Genomic DNA, 26,112 nt, shown 5'->3' with positions numbered 1-26,112 from the left:
CCTTGGCATCACAAAAATCATTCATTGAATTCATTTCCATTGACCAATCACTGCTATTTACATCCAAATTGGTCGAATAGAGCCGGAAGAGCCCATCGACATCGATTGTCATGCAGGTAAACCGTCGTCCTTCCGGTGGCAAATCCACCATTAGTTACATTCTTTATGTTGAAACTGGTTCCGTTGAGCAAGTAGAGATATGGTCATCAATGTTAAAATTTAAACTAACGTTGTTTCCTTGGCCATTAGTACCTGAAGCCCAATAAGCGCAAGGGGCCGTGTCTGAATTGTCTACGGGATACTGCACCAGATTTCCATCCTGCTGCATCTTGGGCACCTTCAGCGATGGATTTGATGGCTTGGTTTTGTGCGGATTGCAAGATGAGTCTACCGTCATTTTTCAAGACTAATGTAGTATTTCATGGCATTGGCGGGTCTTGTCTGTTTGTAGTCCAAACGACTGTTTTTTGGGGAATTTTGGCAAACCAAGTTCCAACAGCAAAGCCATTGCTGTATGTGTAAAACTCGAAAGCAAATCGGCCAGAAGGTGAGAGCCATGATGGGTTTTGGTGGGGGAGAGAGATGAGACCAAGCTTATGTTAGATGATCTTTGTTGAGCAGCTGCTAGTGAAGAAAATACAGAAATGAGAAGAAACAACAGTACAACAACCATGAGAGAAGCTCAGAAAGAACTTTTCTCTTCGGGTGAGCTTTGGCTTCGTGGTCCCAGCGTTATGAAAGGTAAAAGGCAAAAAGGATGAAATCTCAGACCCATTCGCACCCGCCGCTGGTGGTTTCTGCATTCAGTGAGATCGCCGGTCGCAGGTGGATGCTTCTGGGCTGGGGGTTGGAAGAGAAAAGTATGGGAGGAAGGATAGTGTAAGGTGTGTAAGGGTTGGAAGAGAAAAGTATGGGGGTTTAATCGGATTTTTTAACTGACACCTAAACTTCCTTTAAAGTTAATAAATTTTAAACACGTTCTCGTCCAATGCACCCATGGATGCACAGAACACAGACCCCAAAAACCCTATCCATGCCTCACTACAATTCTGGCAGGGAGTGGTCATAATCCTTGTCTCCGATCCAATTCTAAAATTAATCCCCGTCTTCTTCTCCATCCTTGCCAGTGATAAAAGTTGTCCTCCATTGGTGATCTTCGTAGGGCACTCAAATCTTAGAAATTTTTTAAATGATATTATTTTTTAAAAAATAAATTTATTTAAAATAAACAAAAATTTTATAATATAAATAATATTTTAAATATATATTAATATATATAAATAATATTATACATATATATGTATATAATAATATATATTTAATATAAATAATATTTAATATATATAATCGTGATCGAAGACCTCAATCCCATCTTCGAGTCGCGGGGTCGGGATGGGCCAATCCAATCCTAACACTCCAACTCAGAATATTCTCAGTGGAGGCTAAATTTTCAGTGGGGGGTTGATTGACTTGATTCTTCCCACTGCCTAATGATATCTGTCATCCGACCGCTAGCGTCTCTTGCCCTGTAAATTAAAACCAAAGTTATTCAATTCAAGCACTGATATCTTTCACATTGACCTGCAGAAAACCCAGAAAAGCCATGAACGAATCATCACATTCTTCTATGTCTTCATCTTTTTTACCCCCGAAATGCGGAACTGTTGAAGAAACAGAAACCCAAAATGAAACTGTTACAGCTGGTTTTCATAATATGAGTCCGGAGTTGCTTCAGCAATTGGTTTACGATGCTCTGGTGTGGAGTTCTCTCCATGGGCTTGTTGTTGGAGACCGGAGCGTCCAGGTGCTTATATTTTCATATATGGGTTTAGACGGAATTATATTTTTTCTTATTTTGTGAATTATTTCTTCTTGGGATCAGTGTTTTTCGTTGTTGATTGAATTATGGAGGAAATATGTTTTGGCAAGATATTGAATAATTTCTACATATGAATCAGTTGGTTTGCATGTCTTAATTTTTTCTTAATTGTTTTTCTTGCTGTTTATTTATTTATTTTTTATTTTCCGCTCTTTCTCTTCCACTAGATTTTATGTTTCCAGTAACCCGCTTCGTTTTATTCCATCTCTTTGATTCTGTTCGTTCAGGGTTGGTTAAAACCCTCAATCCTTTTAAAAGAAGGGCAGAAAAAGAAAAGATGAATAAATTAAAACTTGATCTAATGTGATGCAATTTGACTTGCTGGTCTTATATTTGAAATTGGTGATCGAATTGAAGAGGTCAGGAATGATTCCTGGTGTGGGTATGGTGCATGCTCCTTTTGCTTTATTGCCCATGGTGTTCCCTCAAAGTCATTGGCAACAAGCTTGTGAGTTAGCTCCCCTCTTCAATGAGCTTGTGGATCGTGTGAGCTTGGATGGGAAATTCCTACAGGACTCGCTTTCCAGGTAATTCTTTAGTTTGAAAAAAGCTATTTTGATTATATTCTGAAGCAAATAATCTAGTTGATCCTGTTTACACCTTAAAGGTTTGCTGACCATATGGCTTTGCACGATAGAGTGCAAGTATATGTGAGATATCTTTGTAAAGGAATTTGTTTATATAAGTATGGGTTACTAGTATATGAAGAAGTGAATTCTACTTATAAAATGTTGAAAAAAAAGAGATATATGATGGATTGCATGCTGTCTAAATAAAACAGTTTCTAACGTGTTTGACACGTGAATATGCTCTGTTAGACTAAGTGAAGCATCAAATCATGGAGTTCTTAGCTGCATGGGTTATCATATGTTGTTGATCTAATTGTAGTTTGGAAAATCTTCAGTTGTGTCCTGGTGCTCAATTATCTGTTGATTTGACTAGATTCTCTTGGACTCTATTGTGATGTGGGTATAGAAATGTTTTGGATATCCATCCTAGAAGTGGTGGCAGACAACCGAAGAAAACACCATGGTTCTGAATTTGGGGCTTTTCTTATCTAACCGAGGTTACTGTCATTTTTTGGTACTGATTACTATGACAGAGATGAAATATGGAAGATGTTACAGCAGCAGTTAAGCAAATGAATATTTCAAGATATATGGTAATGTTATTCATAAATATTGGCTCTTATAATGGACTGTGATTCTAAAATCATTATGTGGCTCACAAAAGGAAAATAAGTTCTTGCCAGCAATTAGGAAAATGCTGTATTGCCATATGGACACCATCTGTTTATCAGACTTACTGGAAAATATTAGAGATCAACAGAAGGGAGCTCTCTTAGGGTTAGATATCTTAGTTGGGTCATTGGCTTCAGTTGTCACTTCAAGGTTTCCCTCTTTTCTCTGTCTTTTCTTTTTCTTCCTTTCTCAATAAAATTTTATCAGTAGTGATTCTCTGCTAGAAAAATAGACCTCTATTAGAAACCCAATATCCTTGAATGACCCATGCCTCTTTCCAGAGAATGTTGTCTGATTTGTGAATCCTTTTTTCCACTAATCTTTCCTTTAATTTTGTTGTTACCAAGTCTGGATTTCCTCCACCTATGCCTGTTTTCTTTTGGGAAGAACCAAATATAGGGTTCTAGATATTTGGTACGATGGTGATTTTGCTTACAACATGCAAATTGAAAGGTCTAGAAGAGCCAGGGCAGGGACATAGATTGAGGTAGTGAGAAATGATTTGAGGACTCACAACTTAACAATGGATATATGGTTCTTGACAGAGTGGAGATGTGAAACAGGTTACATGTAACAGGCTCTATATGGTTGGGATAAGAGTTTACTGAATTGAGTTGGTATTTGGTAGTTGTAAAGAGACTGGGCCGAATGGGCCCTAATAGCCTTTCGTGTGATATCCTTTATTTTATCTTTTATTTTATGTTGGGCCTCACTTAATGGGCCTGTTATTTGTTCTTATTTTATTTTCTTTATGTAACTGCCAAGCTAGCCGCCCACTTAAGGGTATACTTGTCATCATCAATTTTTTAGAGATTAATAAAATAGGGTTAGAGGAGAAGGGTGATAAATTCGACTTCTTCTTCTCTTACCTCTTCTCTTCGCCATCTTCCTCTCTTATACAGTTATTCAGATCTGTTCTATTCTGCTCACTAAGTTTAATCTTGATATTAGAGGACTGATTTACATCTTGGTATTAGAGCAGGTTTAGTTCCTCTTCCTTCTTTTTCTTTGTTCCTGTACACTCTAAAATCAAGAGAGTGTATGGAGAGATAGGTGCTCTATAGTATAGAGAATCACTTGCCTAGTTGGTAGAAGGGTTTGAAGAGTTTAGTTCTGACTAGATTTTGCCAAGAAGTGATGTTGTTTTGCTGTTGCCCAAAACCCTAGCCGACTAGAGATTTTCAAGGTTACCAGGAAAGGTGAAGCTTGGGTGTGGCGCTCTGTGCTTGGAAGGTGTCTTGTGATTGCTAAAGGAGGGTGGTTTAGGTTTGGAAGAGTTTAGGTTAGTCTAATGGGTGCGGCAGTGTCTTCTCTCTTCCTCCCATCTGCTGGACGGAGCAAAACCCTAGTTTTTCAAGCACCCAAGTTCTGGTTTGACTTCAAGTAAGTTTACATAGTCAAAATTTTCTGTTCTTTGATTTCCGTTTGATTAATGGAGGCATACGGAAGTGAGTTCAAGCAGGTGCCAGTTTCTGGACCTGCTTCAGTAGATTCCATTTTGACTGGTGTTACCACAATTAAGCTAGATGGGACGAACTATCTTGCTTGGGCACAGTCTATAAAAATCTGTGTTTGTAGTAGAGGAAAACTCGAGTATCTCACAGGCAACAAGGTGAAACCCGAAGAGACAAACCCTGAATTTGAAGGATGGATGCAAGAGAACTATACTGTTATAGGATGGTTAGTCAACTCTATGCAACCCCATATAAGCCAGCACTATCTCTGGATGTCTTCGGCTAAGGAGATATGGGACAGTGTAATTGAGACTTATTCACAGAAACTGAATGTAGCCAGAGAATACAAATTGAAAAGTGATGTGAAGAAGCTGAGACAAGGGGAGAAGAGTGTGGCAATCTACTACTCTATACTAAAATCCCTATGGCAGGAAATTGATGTTATGGAGACAGTGGTATGAGAGAGTAAAAAGGATGCTGAAATGTATAGAAAACTAGTGGAGAGAAATAGGGTGTTTGAGTTTCTCACTGGACTCAACCCTGAGTTTGATATTATCAGACAGAACATTTTGGCCAGGGATGTGGTTACTGTTTCACAGGCATATGCTATGATAAGTAGTGAGGAGAGTAGGCGGCAGGTGCAATTGCAGAGTCCATCTACAGAACATTTTGCACATGCGGGAATGAAACTGTTCGGCCCAGGTAATCATAAAATCCCTTGGATTATTGATTCCGGTGCATCAGACCATATGACCAGCCTATCTAACCTGTTTTGCTCATATCACCTCCTCTCTGGGAAAGAGAAAATATCCCTTGCCGATGGGTCCCTTGCCCCCATCTCTGGTAAAGGTGATATAAAGACCTCTGACACCCTGTTCTTATCCTCTGTTCTTCATGCCCCTAAGCTTAACAAAAACCTCTTATTTGTTAGTAGCTTAACAAAGTCAATGAATTGCAACATAACTTTCTTTCCCACACATTGTGTTTTTCAGGACCTGTAGTCTCGGACGATGATTGGGAGTGGCCATGAGGCGAATGGAATATACTTGCTAGACACACCAGATCAAGTTTTGGGACCACCTCATGGAGTTGCCTTAGAGTCAGTCGTTTCAGAGTCTGTTAACAAAATTTTATTATGTCATTTTCGGTTTGGTCACTTGTCCTTTTCTGCTTTGAGTCATCTGTTCCCAGATATGTTTAAAGGAGTGTCTTTATCGAGTTTTCATTGTGAATTATGTGAGCTGGCAAAGCATTGTAGACATTCCTATTCAATTAGCAATAAGAGATCATTTTCTCCTTTCCATATTGTTCACTCTGATGTGTGGGGGCCATATCACATGCCAACCATGGGGGGTTACAGGTACTTTATCCTTTTTATTGATGATTATTCACGTTACACTTGTATTTATCTCATGAAATCCAGGGATGAAGTACTAGCTATTGTGAAAAATTTTCATGAACTCATCCTCACCCAGTTTAATACCCGTATCAAAATATTCTGCTCTGACAATGTTGAGGAGTATTTTGAGAGAACCCTCTCCACCTATCTTGAAACTTTTGGGGTTATTCATCAAAGTTCTTGTTCCTACACTCCACAACAAAACGGGGTGGCGGAAAGAAAGAACAGGCATGTGGTTGAAGTGGCCAGATCCCTCTTATTTGCATCCCATGTTCCTATAAAGTTTTGGGGAGATGCTGTTCTTACTGCTACCTTTCTGATCAACCGTATGCCCTCCCGGGTCCTTGGCTTTAAAACCCCTTTTAGTCTTCTCTTCCCGGATGAGGATCTCTTTTCTCTTCCTCTCTGTGTGTTTGGGTGTACTTGCTATGTGCATATTCATAGTCACCAAAGGCACAAGTTTGAACCTAAGGCTCATAAGTGCGTGTTTTTGGGATATGCTTCCACACAAAAGGGTTGTTGCTGTTTTGATCCAGTTCGTGGCACCCGCTTTGTATCTTGGGATGTCACCTTTGCAGAGTTGACTCCCTTCTTTAGTATTCCTCCTGAGGGGGAGAAATCTGATGAGTACTTGGCTATGTCTCCAGCTGTTCCTCTTCCCATCCCTTGTGAGTTCGATCATGGGGTGTCCACGTCTTCCACTGGACCTACCCCTGATGTCCCTGCTCCCCCTCCTGCTTCTACTCCTGCTCTCCAAAGGTGGTACCAAAGGTAGAGATTCAGACATGTGTAGGTTGTTTCCACTCCTTCAGAAGAGCATCTTGCCACTCCCATCATTCCTGAGGAAACAGGTCAGCCCTCTACTGACCCATCTCAGACTGTTCCAGACCTTGACCTTCCTATTGCTCTTCGCAAGGGCAAGCGGAAGTGTACAGCCCATTGTATCTCCAAACACTTATCTTATAGCCTTTTCTCCCCTTCCTACTACTTTTTTCTTGCCTCTGTTTCTTCCCATGTGATACCTAGGTCTATACCGGAAGCTTTATCTCAAGTTGAGTGGAGGGAAGCTATGACGACTGAACTTGATGCATTGCATAAGAATCATACCTAGGATATTGTGGACTTGCCGGAAGGGAAGGAACCAGTGGGTTGTAAATGGGTGTTTACTATTAAATATCACTCTAATGGCTCTGTTGAGAGGTTTAAGGCTCGGTTGGTTGCTAAGGGTTACACCCAAATGTATGACATTGACTATCTTGAGACATTTGCTCCTGTAGCTAAGATGACTTCAATCAAGGTTTTACTATCTCTAGCAACTACTTTTGACTAGCCCCTACACCAGTTCGATGTTAAAAATGCCTTCTTGAATGAAGAATTGCATGAAGAGGTCTATATTGTCTCTACCTCTAGGAGTGTATGGGAAAGAAATGAAAGGCAAGGTGTGTAAACTACACAAATCTATTTATGGTCTCAAACAATCTCCTTCGGCTTGGTTTGAGAGATTTCGGGCTGCTCTTGTCTCTTTTGGTTACATTCAAACACAATTTGATCATACACTGTTCTTGAAGAGAAATGACTCTCTGGTGACCTTCTTGATTGTTTATGTTGATGATATTGTGGTCACGGGTAATGACATTGAAGAGGCCAGTAAACTAAAAGCATTTCTCAACTCTGAATTTGAAATCAAAGATTTGGGAGATCTTCGATATTTCTTGGGCATTGAAGTTGCTCGATCTAAGGATGGTATATTCATATCTCAGCGCAAACATGTCCTTGATCTTCTTGCTGAAACTGGTAAACTTGGAGCTAAACCCATCTCCACTCCCATTGATCCTAATCATAAGCTTTCTGCCACAGATGGTGAACTTTTGTCTAATAAGGGAGTGTTTCAGAGACTGCTTGGGAAGTTATTATACCTTTGCATGTCTCGGCCAGATATTTCCTATGCAGTCAGTGTTATCAGTCAGTTTATGCATTCTCCCAGAGATACTTATCTAGCTGCTGTAGAAAGGGTTCTATGCTACTTGAAAGGTACTCCAGGGAAAGGTATTCTATTTGCTAAGCATGGTCACATGAAGTTGGAAGCCTTTACTGATGCAGATTAGGCAGGATGTATTGATGGTGGAAGGTTGTGCTCTGGTTATTGTGCTCTGGTTGCTGGGAATATTGTGTCTTGGAGGAGTAAGAAACAATCAGTAGTTGCTAGATCCTCAGCTGAAGCAGAATACAGGGCAATGGCTCATGGTGTGTTAGAATTACTATGGCTACGATCCCTTCTAGAGGAATTGGGGGTGGACTACGAGAAACCAATGATGCTCTATTGTGACAACCAAGCTGCTATCAACATTGCACATAATCCTGTTCAACATGACAAAACTAAGCACATTGAGGTTGATAGGCATTTCATAAGGGAAAGAGTCTCTTCAGGAGAAGTTTGTTTACCATTAATCACATCAGAAGAGCAACTGGCTGATATCTTGACCAAGGGAGTTTCCAGGGGGAAATTGACACACTATTATAAGCAAGCTGGGCATGATTGACATCTATGCTCAGCTTGAGGGGGAGTGTAAAGAGACTGGGCCGAATGGGCCCTAACAGCCTTTCGTGTGATATCCTTTATTTTATCTTTTATTTTATGTTGATGGGCCTTACTTAATGGGCCTGTTATTTGTTCTTATTTTATTTTCTTTATGCAACTGCCAAGCTGACTGCCCACTTAAGGGTATACTTGTTATCATCAATTTTTTAGAGATTAATAAAATAGGGTTAGAGGAGAAGGGTGATAAATTCGACTTCTTCTTCTCTTACCTCTTCTCTTTGCCATCTTCCTCTCTTATATAGTTATTCAGATCTGTTCTATTCTGCTAATCACTAAGTTTATTCTTGATATTAGAGGACTGATTTACATTTGTAGTTTTGCTGACAATCATCAGAAGCACCTTAGGGGCCTTTAATTATGCAAGAGGAGGTACCTCCTAACTCCTAAGTCTTAACTTACAAGGAATATTGTCATATGTTCTTGGATATTTTGTCTTTGATAAAAGAACGATGAGCATGATGTTTTCATCTTCTTTAGTTGAAGATGTCTCATTCATTATTTGAGGACATGGGTTTTTCCCCTTAAACTGAGGTGGTTATTTACTTTTTGGGTATTTTTCTTGTTGATTATTGATGTGATTTTGGTTCATAACAGTGTTGTTTTTAGTTACTATTTATTAATACTTCTTGGTTGATATGTTTTTGGGGATGTTCTTTTCCTTAAATATTCAGTCTTTGCAATGCATCTTATGCTTCAATTATCTTAAATCGTGTAATCTGTATTACTTTTAACGTGATACAAAGTTCATAAAGGTTGGGATGGAAGGTTTCGTGGCGACATCAAGGTGGAGGCATTTTCTGAGAGTGGAGGCCAAGGATTTCTTGTTTGAAGAGCTAAGACTCAAGGGACAACTTAGTTTGAAGGAGGTACGGGAGAAGCAGAAGGAAACTGTATTGGTGGAAGGACTAGAGACGGTAGAATGGCTCAAAGACTTTTTGGTTGAGGCAGCAAACAAAGGAAAGAACCCAAGTTGGAAGGAAAGAATTACAGCAACAGGAAGAAGGTACATAATGGAATGCAAAAGGAACCACAAAGGTTTTTACATTGCTCTTATAGATTTCTTTGCCAAGGGTAAAAAACAATTGGCAAGGGATTGCTGCAAGCTTATAGGCTTTTCTGAAAAGTTTGAAGGAAGAAAAACAGGAGTTCACTCAAGCCCTATGAATAGGGAGCCTATGAACTTAAAGAGATCCCATTGTCACTCAAGCCCTGCAAAAAGGAGCTCCATCAATAGGCATCGATATGAACTTAAAGAGATTCCATTGTCACATAGGTGTTTTACTTGATCCAACCTCCAAGTTAGTCCAATTTGTTCTAAGCTGGACGGATTCTTATTTTCAAATGATTGGGAAGAACATTGGGGGAACCTGAACTCTAGAGCACTTCCAAGGGTGACCTCCGACCACTGGCCTACTGTAATTTGTAAGGAGGAGGTGAGAAATACAGGTCTTACTCCATTTAGATTTAAAAACATGTGGTTAGGACACCCAGGATTCATTAAGAAAGTTAAAGAGTGGTGGTTAGAGAGCAATCTAGCAGTGGAATGGAGTGGGATGCGGTTTCACAAAAAGCTCCAATTTTTGAAAGCTAGAATCAAGGAATGGAATCTTTTAGAGTTTAGGAGATTGGAAGAAAGGAAGCAGAATATGATTGCATAAATTGAAGTCTTGGATAGCAAAGGAGAGAGGGGCTGCCTAACAGAAGAGGATAAGGAACAAAGATGGAAATTGTGCAAACAATTAGAAGACTATCTTCTTCAGGAGGAAATAAGTTGGAGGCAAAAGTCAAGATGCAAATGGTTGAGAGAGGGGGATAGGAATACCAAGTCTTTTCATGCTGTGGCAAGTGGAAGAAGGGGAAGAAACATTATTTCAAGTTTGGAGATTGAAGGGGCAACAATTTCCAATCAAAGAGAGATTGCAGGGGCATTTGCGGATCATTTTAGGTCTATATTTAGAAGGCCCCTAAATAATAGGGTGTGGCTCGAAGGGTTGGAATGGCCAACACTGAAGCTAGAAGATGGGGAGTGGCTGGAAAAGAAATTCGAATTGGAGGAGATAAAGGAGGCAGTATTCTCTATGGATAGATCAAAAGCACTAGGCCCAGATGGTTTTACGATGTTTATCAAGATTGTTGGGAGATACTAAAAGAGGACCTAAGGTTGGTATTTGATGAATTCCATACTAGAGGAGTGATTAACCCTGGGCTAAATTCCACTTTCGTTGCCTTGGTACCCAAGAAAAGTGATGCAAACCATTCGAAGGACTACAAGTCGATTAGCTTAGTTAACAACCTATATAAGATCATCACTAAGGTCCTTGGGAAAGGCTTATGACTTGGTTGATTGGTCTTTCCTGTTGGAGGTGATGGTCAATTTTGGGTTAGGAGATAAATGGTGCAAATGGGTGATGGGTTGCATTAGGAATTGCCATTACGTCATCTTGGTGAATGGAACAATGGTGGACTATTTTCCAGCTTTGAGAGGGATTAGACAAGGAGATCCCCTCTCCCCTTTTTTGTTTACATTAGTCGCAGAAGTGTTGGGGAGACTAATCTCCAAAACAGATTCTAGGGATTTAATAAGGGGATGGAGAGTTGGAAGAGAGAACATACCGATCACACACTTGCAATTTGCTGATGACACAATTCTATTTTTGTGAAGGAGGGGATCTCAATAGGATCAGAAACCTGAAGTTCACTATACAACTTTTTGAGCAAATGTCAAACCTTAAAGTGAATTTTGAGAAAAGTTGTATAGTTGGAGTCAATATGGGGGAAGGGGAGGTATGTGAGTGTAGATATTTTGGGGTGTGTAGTATCTAATTGGCCCTCAAACTACCTTGGTTTGCCATTGGGAGATGATCCTCAGAACGATGAATTTTGGGTTTCGGTTGTGGAGAGGTTTGAAAAGACTTGCCAATTGGAAGAAAAACTATTTGTCTCTTGGAGGGAGAATCACGCTAATTAGGTCCACACTAGCTTAACTTCCTGTCTTTTTTTTGTCAGTCTTTAAGATTTCGGTTAGGGTGGCTAGCAGGTTGGAAAAACTTATGAGAGATTTTCTCTGGGAGCTGGGGGATGAGAAGGACCATAGGGTTAGGTGGGAGGTGGTGTGTAGGAATAAGGAGGGTTTGGGAATTTGGATCATAAGGAATAGAAACTTAGCATTATTAGGGAAATGGCTATGGAGATTTTCATTGGAGAAAGAAAAACTTTGGGTTAAGATAGTGGGAAGTATTCATGGGGTGGTAGACAATGGATGGGATTGGGATTCTAGCAAGGACTACAAGAGCATCTCCCTGTAAAGCTATTCAAACTATTTTGTTTGTGTTCTCTCCTTGGATCAGGTATGACTTGCACTCAGGCAACCTAATAAAATTTTGGGAACATGTTTGGGTTGGGGATTCCCCTTTGAAATATCAATTTCCAACTCTTTTTGCTATCTCTACCCTTAAAAATGAACTAGTTTCCTCCTTCTTTGTACCTTCTAACTCACCTTCTGAATTCTTTTGGAACTTGGAACCTGGGTTTGAGAAGAGATATCAGGGACACAGAGTTGGGCTGTATTTTAGCTTATTATCCATCCTTGAAGGGATCTTCCTAGAGCCAACAAAGGCAGACAATAGAATTTGGACACTCACTCCCTCGGGTTCCTACACCTGTGCATCTTTCTTTAAGGCCCTAATACAACCTTCTTCTGTTGGACTGTCCTTCCCTATTAAAGAGGTGTGGTGTCAACCTATACCTTCGAAAGTTAGGAGTTTCTGTTGGGAAGCCTTTCTAGAAAGAGTTAATATAGGAGATTTACTTCAAAGAAAATGACCCAATAGCTGTTTGTCTCCTCATTGGTGTGTCTTCTGTAAATCTAATGGTGAGTCTGGATACCATTTACTAATTTCCTGTCAGTTTGCTAAAGCCATTTGGGAATCGTTTGCTTCTTTGTTTGGGTGCAAGTGGACTCCCCCTTTGAATGTGCAAAGCTTATTTACTTCCATGCTCAACTACCCAAAAAAAAGGGCCAAGATCATGTGGAGATGTGTTAGGGTTGCAATATGTCGGACTGTTTGGGAGGAGAGAAATTCACGGATTTTTTTAGATAAAGAGAGAAGCTTGGAAGTAATATTGGAGATTATTCACATTAGGGTGATACATTGGTTGAAAACATTGGAATTGTTTGCAGATTTCTCAGTTGATGAGGTGCTAAGGAATTGGAAGAAAATTGCAGAATCATCTTCAGCTAAGAAAGCATCACGTTCTTGTTGGACCCCTCCACTATGGCTTTATCAAACTGAACTTTGATGGCAGTATTTTGGGCAATCCAGGGCCCTTCAGAATAGGGGGAGTGATAAGAGATGAAAAAGGGAATCTGTTAGCTATGTATTCTGGTCCAACTGGGGTGGGAGATTCCTTGAGGGATGAGATACTAGGAGCTCTTGAAGGGGTGCAAAGGATCAAAGACATGCATATTAATAAATTGATCATAGAAGGTGATTCTGAAATTGTAGTGAACTAGTTAAAAGAGGACAACTCCAAGCTTTCGAACTACAACAATGAAAAGAGGAAATTTAAGTGGCTGACTAAGGACATTGAAGTTAGTTGTACATGGGTAAAGAGTGAAAGAATGGTAGGATCCATCTAATGGACGCTAATAAGGTGGCGGAAAGGGTGGGTGAATTTCAAAAATTTTCATACCTTCTTCCAACTGGGAATCATATTCCCTAAATTTAGAATACTATATTCAAGGATCCTACTTGAACCATAAGCGAACCAGATCTGAACCAAAAAGCAAAATGGAGGAATATACCTGATCCGGAGAAGCAGTATCTCCCAAAGTTGGTGTTCACGCCCAAAGAAGAAACCAAGATCCGCTCCTGCTGAAGATGACACAGCTGTGGATGGAACGGAACCAGCACGGTGCGTCCTACACACTGGATCCTTCGCAAGAATCCTCTGGAAATTCTGAACACTGAATCTTTCTCAGTCTTTTTCGCAAGACTAATGTCAAGAACTGATTTCTTGACACCCTATTGCTGCAAAGATCAAATCTTGCAAGAGGGAATGGCGGCGGCTGGAGAACTCTTGGGACGAAGATGGCTGAACTGCTTCTCTTCTCTCTGGAGTCTGTATGAGATCTAATCTCAATTCGCAGGGAGTTTTTTCTTAACTAAAAACCCTTGGTTCGAAATCTGATATTATTCTCTTGGGTTTCTCCTCCTTTCTTCTTGATTAAGAAACCTCCTAATTAGGAGTTATCCCAATCCAATTCAGTATTTGGATAGGGGATTATCTTAATCCTATCTGCAGATTAAGTTAGCTTACTCCTGATCTTATCAGGAGGTTACCAGATTCAAATCTAATTTGAATTTGGTCTCCTGGAGTGGATAAGGTTAAAGGCCCTATCCTTTTACTAACATTAATCTCAGATTCGCCCCATAGATGGGTGATCATATCAGCCCAGCTCGAAATGGGCTTTTGGCCCATTAAGTGTTCAGTGTTTAACTGGTTTCCAATCTGCTGCCTAGTTGGGCTTCTTTGTATGGCGTGGGACCCAAGCATTGATCCACACACCAGCCACATGGGTTCGGCCCAACCTTTTTTTCAAGGCCCAACCGAATTCACTGAAAAACTCAGTGACCCTCTGAGTCCATCACATGGACCCTATGGGCCCAACATTTACATTAAGTGGTCCCTGGGCCAAGCCAAAAACCCAAGGATTGTGGGCAGGTGCAAGATTAGCCCATCAGGTATTATCCTAAATGGTCTTACACTTAACCTCTCAGCCCTTAATGATCAAGCACTGCCCGACAAGAGAGGACTTCTCCCTCGGCTGCAAGGAACAGTGCCGCACTCTCCACTCACATGGATCCCGAGAATTAAAACCATTTGCAAGCATTTCGAAACCGTACATATATATATAAATATATTAATTTTGCAAAACAAAATTCCAACGATTGAAATCAACTGCCAGCAGTTTGGTTTCCATCAGAGAGAGTGCATTCCCGATCATTACCTTTGTCTGACAAAGGGGCTGATCCTGTCACTATGATCACCCACTCAGATGAATTCTCAGACTGTCCCAACATACCCAGGTTTTGATCCCCATCTAAGGATCTCACTGATTGGCATATCAAAGACAGCCCGATCCGACACCTAGTGAAGTGTCATAATCGAGTCTAGGGGTCAGGTGTAACTTTCCAGTTTTCCCCATCTATCTCCAAGGTCCAGGGCAATACTGGAAATGTGGTCCGGTTCAAGGATTTGAGTAATCCCATACTGCATGTGCCTTGGGTTTTACCCTGGTGGCCGAGACAGGCCATCCCAACACTTGGTGGCACACCAGTATCAGCATTGGCAGGATAAATCTCCCCAGACTTATCCAATGGCTGTGAACATTTAAAACTAACACGTGTCTCTATAAGTGTCCAGTTTTAGGGTCTTACACAGAATTGTACCAAACAACATGAATCAAACATGCACTTTATTTATTTCCACTAAATAACAAAAGTACATCAAATCGGGTTGAAGCTAAGGGCATACAAAACTGTCTAACAGCTCCCACTTGCACTTAGGTCCAATCTGGTACAAGCTGTAGTCCCATACTTTCCACGTGTTTCTCAAACACCTTCTGTGTCAGTGGCTTAGTCAATGGGTCTACCACATTATCTGCTGATACTACCTTCTGAATTAGGACATCCCCTCTACCAACGATCTCCCGTTTCCTCTCGATGTACTTCGACCTCGAGTGGGCCTGAGGCTCTTTAGCCTGGGCGATCGCTCCATTGTTGTCACACAACAACGGGATGGGTGATGTGCTGGATGGTATCACTCCCAATTCGTGTATGAATTTCTTCATCCACACGGCTTCCTTGGCAGCTTCAGATGCCTTGTTCTTCTTTTGCTTCTTAGGTTTGGTAGCTTTCTTCTGGGGCTTCTTTGCCTTTCTCTTTTTCTTGCCCGATTTGTTAGATTCGGCAAGCATAACCATAGGCTCATCCTTCTTGAGTAGATCCTCGGCCCTCTGCAACATATTGCTGAGTTCCTGGACGCTGACATTCAGTTTATTCATGTTGTAGTTCATTATGAACGCATTGAAGGAAGAGGGCAAAGAATTTAGGATGGCATCCATTTGCATGCCAAGATCTAGCCCGGATCCAAGGGCTTCGAGTTCGTTAATGTATCCCATCATCCGAAGACAATGGTCATGAACTTTCTGCCCCTTGGACATCTGCGCGGTCATGAACAATTTCAGGACCTTCTGTCGAGTAGAACGGTTCTGCTCTTCATACATTGTCTTCAGACTGTCCAATATGTCCTTGGCTAGTTCGATCTGATCGAACTGCCTCTGTATTGAGTTGTCTAATGAGGCAATGACAAAGCAGCGGGCTAGGGAGTTCTTGTCCTCCCAATCTTGGTAATCCCTCCTACGGGCCTCAGAAGCCCTATCACCTGGACGTTCCGGGGCAGGATTTTTCACCACCTTATCTAACTTTTCGGAAGTTAGGACCAGCATAAGATTTCTGTACCAGTCGGCATAGTTTGGGCCCTTAAGCTTATTATCGTTTAGAAGCTTTGCGAATTGATTGTTTGCCATTTTCTGATAAAACAGCAAAGACGTTAGTCCACAACCTTAGTTTGATTCATATTACTTACGTAGACATGGTTTTTAATCTATGTTCCATTCCCATTTGTTCATCTCTGAGATTTCCCTCCTTTCTTAGTGACGGAGACGACAAAATGTCTCTGGAAATGTGGGAAATCACATGGGGTGCGTGAAGCCAACTGTTTCAGCAACATAACCCCACCACCTTTCTGTGACGGATCATATCCACTCATCAAATGAGTTTCCCTTTAGCCTCTGTCAGGCAAGGTTCAGAGCTATTTTCAGGTAAACCTTTCTGTCCAGTGAGTGCTTACTCATCATATTCAGGTTACGCCAAGGTACCGTGAGAGAGTTCCCATTTTCTAGTGAAGCCCCTCCCACATGGGTCTATGACGCCCCTATCATCTTATGAAACACTCTGACAGATCCATCAGCAAATGGATAGCCCAATTTTATGGTGCGTTTCCTCATTACTGAAGGACCCATCATTGTGCTAATGACGGAAGGCCTTTAGAGAGTCCATCATATGGATCTCCCGATCGCATGCACTCATATTTGCTGGAGGGAACGAGATTACGCCCTAGTTCTAATTTAGGTCAAACCAGAGTGGCTCCCACTGACTTTCATAAAGTCAGATTTCTGGTGGGCCTTAATCGGCTAGGGGTTCCGTACGCATCCCTTTTTAGGGTTGTGGGGCCCACCAAGCAAGGAGGGGTCATCCAATGACCTTAAGGGACACCATGGCAATGATGTGCATTCAGCCATGGTGTGCGCAAGAGCCACTAACGAGTCTTCGTGGGCCAAGTGCTTATGGCCCATGGTCGCAGCACATCAAACATTCAATCATCACATGTAAAGGAGGAATTGATCCAATCAATTAACTGCTGTAAAGCCCATTTTAATAGCCCATTTAAAAACTTGACATTAACAATTAATGTCAACTAGGTGTATGGGCTGAATCGCAGTTAGCAGTTCGGCCCATACAGCTTTTCTTGCAATAGTGGGCTTTTGCAGTTTTAACCTTTTAAAACTGGGCTTTACAGGTGGGCCGAATTAATCCCTGTAATTGAACATCAAATTTGGAACAACAAGTGTGAGAAAGATGGACTGAAAAACAGTCCCTTTCGAACCCTAGATTCGGTTCAAACAGTTTTGGTCCAATCTAGTCTGAAATGGTCCAAAACTGATTTTCAATTCAAGAATTAATTCATGAAAGATCTGAAATTAATAATCTTGATTTTAAACAATCACAAATCAACTATGGACTGTTCGCCCCACCTGCAAAACAGAGGTTAATCACAAATGTTGCAGTTTCACAAACTGCAAATCGCAGGAAGCGATTTCTCCATCTGCAAATCTCCAGTGCCGCCATCTTCTTCCTTCTTCTTTAATCAAGAAAATAAATAACAGAAATCCTATTTCTATTAATTAATTACATTCTTGATCAAATCCTATACATTCAGTCTAGAAAATAAAAAAAAATTATTTACAGACCATCTGCGCCAAATCTGCACTGCGATCTCCAGGTTCGAACAGTCCATTAAATCAAAATAAATAAAGAACAATTCTAAATAAATTTTTGATTTAACAAAAATTAATTTCAGACCAATCGCCCTTAACAAGAAACCATTTCTTGAAAAAAAGAAAGCAATCTGCGCAAATCTTGGCAGAACATCTTCTATCCATCTGTGCAGGGTCAGATTTGATTTTCTTCTGGTTCAAGATTCGAACCTGTGGCTCTGATACCTCTGAAAGAATGGTAGGATCCATCTAATGGACGCCAATAAGGTTGCGGAAAGGGTGGGCGAATTTCAAAAATTTTCCTACCTTCTTCCAACTGGGAATCATATTCCCTAAATTTAGAATACTATATTTAAGGATCCTACTTGAACCATAATCGAACCAGATCTGAACCAAAAAGCAAAATGGAGGAATATACCTGATCCGGAGAAGCAGTATCTCCCAAAGTTGGTGTTCACGCCCAAAGAAGAAACCAAGATCCACTCCTGCTGAAGATGACACAGCTGTGGATGGAACGGAACTAGTAGGGTGCGTCCTACACACTGGATCCTTCGCAAGAATCCTTTGGAAATTCTGAACACTGAATCTTTCTTAGTCTTTTTCGCAAGGCTAATGTCAAGAACTGATTTCTTAACTCTCTATTGCTGCAAAGATCAAATCTTGCAAGAGGGAATGGCGGCGGCTGGAGGAGAACTCCTGGGATGAAGATGGCTGAACTGCTTCTCTTCTCTCTGGAGTTTGTATGAGATCTAATCTCAATTCGCAGGGAGTTTTTTCTTGACTAAAAACCCTTGGTTCGAAATCTGATATATTTCTCTTGGGTTTCTCCTCCTTTTTTCTTGATTAAGAAACCTCCTAATTAGGAGTTATCCCAATCCAATTCAGTATTTGGATAGGGGATTATCTTAATCCTATCTGCAGATTAAGTTAGTTTACTCCTGATCTTATCAGGAGGTTACCAGATTCAAATCTAATTTGAATTTGGTTTCCTGGAGTGGATAAGGTTAAAGGCCCTATCCTTTTACTAACATTAATCTCAGATTCGCCCCATAGATGGGTGATCATATCAGCCCAGCTCGAAATGGGCTTTTGGCCCATTAAGTGTTCAGTGTTTAACTGGTTTCCAATCTTCTGCCCAGTTGGGCTTCTTTGTATGGCGTGGGACCCAAGCATTGATCTACACACCAGCCACATGGGTTCGGCCCAACCTTTATTTCAAGGCCCAGCCGAATTCACTAAAAAACTCAGAGACCCCCTGAGTCCATCACATGGACCCTATGGGCCCAACACTTACATTAAGTGGTCCCTGGGCCAAGCCATCTTATAAAAACCCAGGGACTGTGGGCAGGTGCAAGATTAGCCCATCAGGTATTATCCTAAATGGTCTTACACTTAACCTCTCAGCCCTTAATGATCAAGCACTGCCCGACAAGAGAGGACCTCTCCCTTGGCTGCAAGGAACAGTGCCGCACTCTCCACTCACATGGATCCCGGGAATTAAAACCATTTGCAAACATTTCGAAACCGTACATATATATATAAATATATTAATTTTGCAAAACAAAATTCCAACGATTGAAATCAACTACCGGCAGTTTGGTTTCCATCAGAGAGAGTGCATTCCCGATCATTACATTTGTCCGACAAAGGGGCTGATCCTGTCACTATGATCACCCACTCAGATGAATTCTCAGACTGTCCCAACATACCCAGGTTTTGATCCCCATCTAAGGATCTCACTGATTGGCATATCAAAGACAGCCCAATCCGACACCTAGTGAATGTCATAATCGAGTCTAGGGGTCAGGTGTAACTTTCCAGTTTTGCCCATCTATCTCCAAGGTCTAGGGCAATATTGGAAATGTGGTCCGGTTCTAGGATTCGAGTAATCCCATACTGCATGTGCCTTGGGTCTTACCCTAGTGGCTGAGACAGGCCATCCCAACACTTGGTGGCACACCAATATCAGCCTTGGCAGGTTAAATCTCCCCAGACTTTTCCAATGGCTGTGAACATTTAAAACTAACACGAGTCTCTATAAGTGTCCAGTTTTAGGGTCTTATACAGAATTGTACCAAACAACATGAATCAAATATGCACTTTTTTTATTACCACTAAATAACAAAAGTACATCAAATCGGATTGAAGCTAAGGGCATACAAAACTGTCTAACAAAGTGAAGTGCAAACTCATTGGCAGATGATTTAGCTAGGCAAGGGGTGAACAGAAACTCTATTTTTTGGGCTGTTTTGTAATTGATTTACAGTTTGGCCGTTTGAGTGTACATTGATGTATTAGGGAGTTAAGATTTTTTAGCTCCTTAGCTATGTAATTTCTCAATCTTTTAATAAAATTCACTGTTATTGATAAAAAAAGCCCTGCAAATAGGACCTCTGCAGCAACCCAGAGCGGGAGTTCTCTACAGTGGGTTCCATCCAGAAAGCTCCAAAGACTATCTCCGAATCGTTGCAATCCCCATAGTATCAGGCGAAGTCAGCTAGTTTTGGATGAGGAAGACTGCTCAACGGAGGAGACCATTTCAAATTCTGATTCGGACGATACCATCAGTCTTGGTAGTGTGGATCTGTGGTAGTCGATGTGTCTCTCAGAGGATGAAAGTTTCGATACAGAGTTGCTCTTCTTAGAAGATGATGCTTTGGGCCCATTAGAAGATGTTCAGGAGGATTGTTCGAAGACTCTAAGGTCACCAAAAGTGGTGGTGAAACTAGCAGAATTTACAAAGGAGAAACAGGGTACACCTACCCCAGAGCCTATTCCCATTCCAATAGAACAACACACTCTCTTTTTCGTATCAGAGGGACATGACTCTCTCTTCTCACGGAATGGAGGTACAGTGGTTGGGGGACAAATGTCTAAGGTGGATTTGGATGCACCAGTTAACATAGTACTAATAGAATCTAATACACTCCCACATTTACCTCAAACACAAGGATTGGTTGCAGACCCTGTTTCTTTTTCTGGGACCTCAAACACAAGGATTGGTCCAGGTATGTCTATCCTTTTGTTTAATGGTATTGATGTGGGTTTTGTGCTTGGAACAGGTATCTTAGCTTCTCAACAGGAAAGAACAACTAATGGAGGGGAAGGTGTGAGAGTAGATAATGATTGTGATGAAAGGGAGAGAGAACTTTACTTGAGAAAAAAGCAGAAGTTTGAGAGAATTTGGAACCTAATATGTGCTCTTTTGGAGGAGTACAAGCGCAGAGAGGAGATGGGTGGGGAGAGTGTGGACAAAGTCTGTGAAAATAAGGGGGGAGAGCTGCTCTTGAAGAAGCTGCAGGAGGAGGAATTATAGAGGATTTGGGGGCAAATCTGCACCTTACTTGAGGAGTATAAGAACACAAAGGAATATGTGGAGGAAAACCCTTAGAGAATGAGAACCTAAAAAACTGTCCAAGCAATTTGGGAGGGGGAAATAATTGGAAAAAAAAAAGAAAAGAGCTGAGGTAGAGAGGCTGCTTTCAGATATAGAAGTAGACATTGAGTTTAGTGGCAAAGGGGAAAGAAAAAAGGCTCCTAGGTAGGAACCTGTAACCTTAGATGGGCTATCAAATTCTGTTTCCATGAAAATCATCAGTTGGAATGTGAGGGGCTTAGGGAGTGCAAGGAAAATGATTAATTAAGGATCTTCTCAGAAGGAATAGGCCTGATATTGTAATGCTATAGGAGACCAAATTAGTTGATTTCAATAGAAGATGGGCCAGAAGTGTGTGGAAGTCAAGAGGAGTAAGATGGGTCTCTGCACCCTCTTGGGGGGCTTCAGGGGGTATTGTCACATTGTGGAGAGAGGATGCTGTAGAGGCAAACGAAGAGTTAAATAGGAAGCTTTTCAATGTGTATAAAGTTCAGAACGGTGAATGATGGCTTTGTACGGGTGTCAACCAATGTGTATGGCCCAAATAATTACAAGGAGAGGAATGGATTTTGGGAAGAATTATATGGAATCCAAGGGTTATGGGAGGGTCCTTGGTGTTTGGGTAGTGACTTCAATGTAGCCCGCTTTACTAATGAGACAAATAACCCCCAACAACTTATTACAACTGGTATGAGAAAATTCAATGACTTCATTAATTGTAGTGAGCTTAAGGAGCTTCCTCTTGTGCAAACACTTTTCACTTGGTCCAACTTCCAAGAAAACCCAAATTACTCGAAACTGGATAGATTCCTATTTAATGAGAGTTGGGAAAACCATTGGAGAGATTTGCTATCCAAAGCTTTGCCTAGAGTTGCCTCTGAGCTACGAAAAGAACCTTTTAGGAGAGGACCTAGATCCTTCATATTTGAAAACATGTGGCTAACACACCTAGATTTTGTAAAAAAGGTTGAGGAGTGGTGGAGTCAAGAAATGAGGGGGGTGAAGTGGAAAGGGGTGAGATTTCACAAGAAGCTGAAAAGACTGAGGGTGAACTTAAGAGATGGAATAGGGACCACTTTGGGAGACTAGAGGAACTGAAATCCAATTTGATGACCCAGATAGAGGATTTGGACGAGAAGGAATCTCAAAGAACCATGACTACTTAGGAAAGAGAATTAAGATGGAGGCTGAAAAAGGAGTTAGAGGAGGTCCTATTGCGACAAGAGATCTCTTGGAGGCAGAAATCAAGGCACAAATGGATAAAGGAAGGCGATGGGAATACCAATTTTTTTCATGAGTTAGCCAATGGAAGAATAAGGAAAAATTTGGTGACTAAACTTGAAGTGGACAAATGAATTAAAGGAACTCATAAAGCAGTGCATTGTGGAGATGCACGTGGCACCCAAGGAGCAAAGTGCGCAGGAAAGTCATAAGACTTTAAGGCAGTCCCAAAGTATTGAGACGTGTTTGGGCCAGCATGAATTAATGAAGGCTTAGACGTAGAACATGAACCGTCTGTACTCAGATAGGGATAATTTGCAGGTATTAAATAGTGGGGATGGGTCCAGAGCAAATAGTGAGCCCAGGCCCATCTTCTGTAGGGATGATCCATGTCTCCTGAACCAAAATAAACCCGGCTGGTTCAGTCAGCCTCCAAAGAGGACCGGGTTCGGCTGGGATAATCAGGGTTGTAAGCAGGCTCCCTGAAGGTGGGCGAATTTCAAAAATTTTCTCTCCCTTTCAACTGGGAATCGCATTCCCTATTTAGAAAATCATATTTTCAAGGATCAATCTTGAACCATAAACTGAACCAGATCTGAACAAAAGCAGTAGGAGAGGATTATACCTGATATGGAGAAATAGTATCTCCCAACGAAGGTGTTCACGCCCAAGGAAAGATCCAAAGACTGCTCCCACTGAAGATGGCGCTGTAGGATAGAGCAGAATCAACAATGTTCTTCTCCAAGAACCTATTCCTTCGCAAGAAATACCAGGATGGCACGTGAGCACAGTTTCCTATCAGTCCCTTCACAAGGAACTGATATCAAGGTCGAATCTTGATTTCTCCCACTGAAGAGGAGGTTGAACTGGCAGGTGAGGCGGCGATAGGAAGGAGGCAGCAAGAGAGTATTTTCGTAGGTATGCTGAATACTCTTCTTCTGTGATTTCAGCTCTAAAGACTTGCAGTGATCTGATGATCTTGTGATGTAATCTAAAGGCTGCCGCCCCTTCCTTCTTTTGTAACCTTAAAGGATCAGCTCCTAATCCCATTAGGAGTTGCTGATCCAAATCATATTTGGATCAGACATCCCTTTAGGTGATAAGGATAAACCCTTATCTTATCTGCAGATTAAATCAGCCTTCTCCTAATCTCATTAGGAGGTTTCCAGATCCAAATCACATTTAGATCTGGACTCTCTGAGTGGATAGGGTTAAGACCCTATCCTATCTGCTAATCCATCTTAGAATTCGCCCCCATATTTAACTAATTAAACAGCCCAGTTCGAAATGGGCTTTTGGCCCATTAAGGTCAAGTGCTCACTTAGCCTTCCTAACTGCTGCCCAGTTGGGCTTCCTTGTATGGCGTGGGACCCAAGCATTGATCTACAAATCAACCACATGGGTTCAGCCCAGCCTTTGTTACAAGGCCTGGCCGAATACACTGTTATGGACAATGCACCCCTGAAACCCATCAAATGGGCTCTATGGGCCCCACACTTACCCTAAGTGGTCCCTGGGCCAAGCAACCTTGTAACACCCAGGGACTGTGGGCAGATGCAAGATTAGCCCATCAGGTATTATTCTTAATGGTCTTACACTCAACCTCTCAGCCCATAATGATCAAACACTGCCCGACAAGAGAGGACCTCTCCCTCGGCTGCAAGGAACAGTGCTGCACCCTCTGCTTATATGGATCCTGGGAATTAAAACCTTTTGCAAACATTTTAGAAACCATAATGTATATATACTTTTATATCTCATATAAAATATATTTTGCAAGACAAATCTCAACGATTGAAATCGGCTGCCGACAGTCTTGGTTTCCATCAGAGAGAGTGCATCCCCGATCATTACCTTTGTTTGACAAAGGGGCTGATCCTGTCACTATGATCACCCATTCAGATGAATTCTCAGATTGTCCCAACATACCCAGGTTTTGATCCCCGCTAAGGATCTCACTGATTGGTACATCAAAGACAGCCAAATCCGACACCTAGTGCAATATCATAATCGAGTCTAGGGGTCGGGTGTAACTTTCCAGTTTTGCCCATTAATCTCCAAGGTCCAGGGCAATACTGGAAATCTGGTCCGGTTCAAAGATTCAATTGGTCCTACACTGTACGTGCCTTGGGTCTCACCCTGGCGGCTGAGACAGGCCACCCCAACCGACTTGGTGGCACATCAGTGTCAGCCTTATCAAGATAGGTCTCCCCAGACCGACCCACTGGCTTTGAACATTTTAAACTAACACGAGTCTCATTAAGTGTCCAGTTTAAGGGTATTACACAGAAACATACCAAGGGAACATGAATCAAATATGTACTTTTATTCATTTACAATAAACTCATAATGTACATCATTCTGATTGAAGCTAAGGGCATACAAAACTGTCCAACACTCCCTTGCTGGTGGAGCCGAATGGTGGTGCAGGTGTGCGAATCGTCCAGTGTCAATCCCCTACTCCTCAGCGAATGGATGTTTCAACATTCTTGGAGGGAAGTTGCCCTAAACATTTTCATCTTGCATTGGTGAGGGTGGATGTCACATTGGTTGAAGCTGATCCAATTGCGATGGTGAACTCCAATGAGCAGTTTGAAGAAAGGAGGGAGAATCCCAATCATCTTTCTTTATAGGAGGGGGGGGGGAGTGATCTCAACTCAAGGAAAGTAGATGGTAATTCAGTGCAGTTGGGAAATAGCAAAGAAAAGAATTCTGAATTAATGTTTCAGGGAGGTATGTTTCCCAATCTTTCTAGTTCATCTACTTCGGTTTCGTCGAAGTTATTGGGGTTAGGGAAGTTTTTAGGAGTTTCAATGGGGGGGTGGTGGAGGAGGAAACGATTAAATATCTGGAGGGGATTGAACAGCGAGTCATCCTAGAGAGGGGAAGCTGACGACAAAGAAAGGAAGTAAGAATTCAAAGAGGAGTAGAGAGATGATGAGGTTGACCTAGGGATTTAATGATGTTAGAGTGAGCCGAATAGGGGTAGTTTAGTAATCTCATGTCAGTTAAGTACTTTGCTTATGTGGCTGTTTTATTAGAGTACTCCGCCCCACACTTAAGTGAGGGCAGTTTAGTCTTTGTAAGTGTAATTAGAACCTAATAAACATAAGGGGGTCGACTGAATGGGAGACTAATCAGTTTCGACTAAACCCTCCTGTTCTCTCTTTCTCTTGTCTTCTTCCTCATCTTCTTCTTCCTTCTTCACTGGTTCGGATTACTGTAGCTGCTTCAAAACATGGTATCAGAGCGAGGTTTCTGACCTGCTTCCGCTTGCAAAGCATCTCAGCTGTGTTCGTGACACCCTCTTCTTCGTTTCTGGTTAGTTAATGGAGAGAGCTGGTTCGCCCTAGGTCTGAGACATCACAGCTCATTGCTCTCTGCTGCGCACAGTTTTCTTCATCAAGGAAGGTGATTTCAGCAGTGAATGGTTGGCTGATACTCTCAAAGGAAGGTTGGTTATTTAGTCCTTTTGTGTTGCTGGTATTTCTGGGTAGGAACCCTTCAAGAATCAGTTAGTACTGATTAGAACCTAGAGAACTAGGTTCATTGTTGCCCTAAGAAGGGCTGTGTGTGCAGTAGCCGAATGGTGTAGGGCTGCTGTGAGTTGTTGAGTGGTGTTAGGGCTGCTGTAGCTGGCCGAGTGGTGTAAGGTGGAATGCAGTGACCTTGCCAAGCTCCTTGTGGTCGTGTAATGCCCTCTTAAGTGTGTTAAACAAATCTGAACTGGGTGTAGCAGTTTGACTGTGTTGTGGTGCTTGTGATGCTTATGTGGGTCGTAGGTGTGTGAAGTCAGCAGTAGTGTGAAGAAGAACAAGTGTG

General features: G+C 41.6%; 1 protein-coding gene across 1 annotated transcript in view; it reads left to right on the top strand.

The window, feature by feature from the left end:
- Nucleotides 1-1,354: 1,354 nt before the first annotated feature.
- The window catches only part of LOC104590779 (glutathione synthetase, chloroplastic-like), a 79,758-nt gene continuing 55,000 nt past the window's right edge, over nucleotides 1,355-26,112 (top strand). Inside the window, exons 1-2 of the mRNA XM_088896478.1 lie at nucleotides 1,355-1,804; nucleotides 2,237-2,406. Of these exons, the coding sequence (XP_088752604.1) occupies nucleotides 1,604-1,804; nucleotides 2,237-2,406 (371 nt within the window). The 5' untranslated portion in view covers nucleotides 1,355-1,603. The remainder of the gene's footprint in view (nucleotides 1,805-2,236; nucleotides 2,407-26,112) is intronic.

Source organism: Nelumbo nucifera, chromosome 1 (genome assembly GCF_055504915.1).
Source record: "Nelumbo nucifera cultivar China Antique chromosome 1, China Antique-T2T, whole genome shotgun sequence".
NCBI lineage: Eukaryota > Viridiplantae > Streptophyta > Magnoliopsida > Proteales > Nelumbonaceae > Nelumbo > Nelumbo nucifera.
The sequence above is the reverse complement of the archived record's forward strand: the minus strand, read 5'-3'. Positions and strand labels throughout refer to the sequence as shown.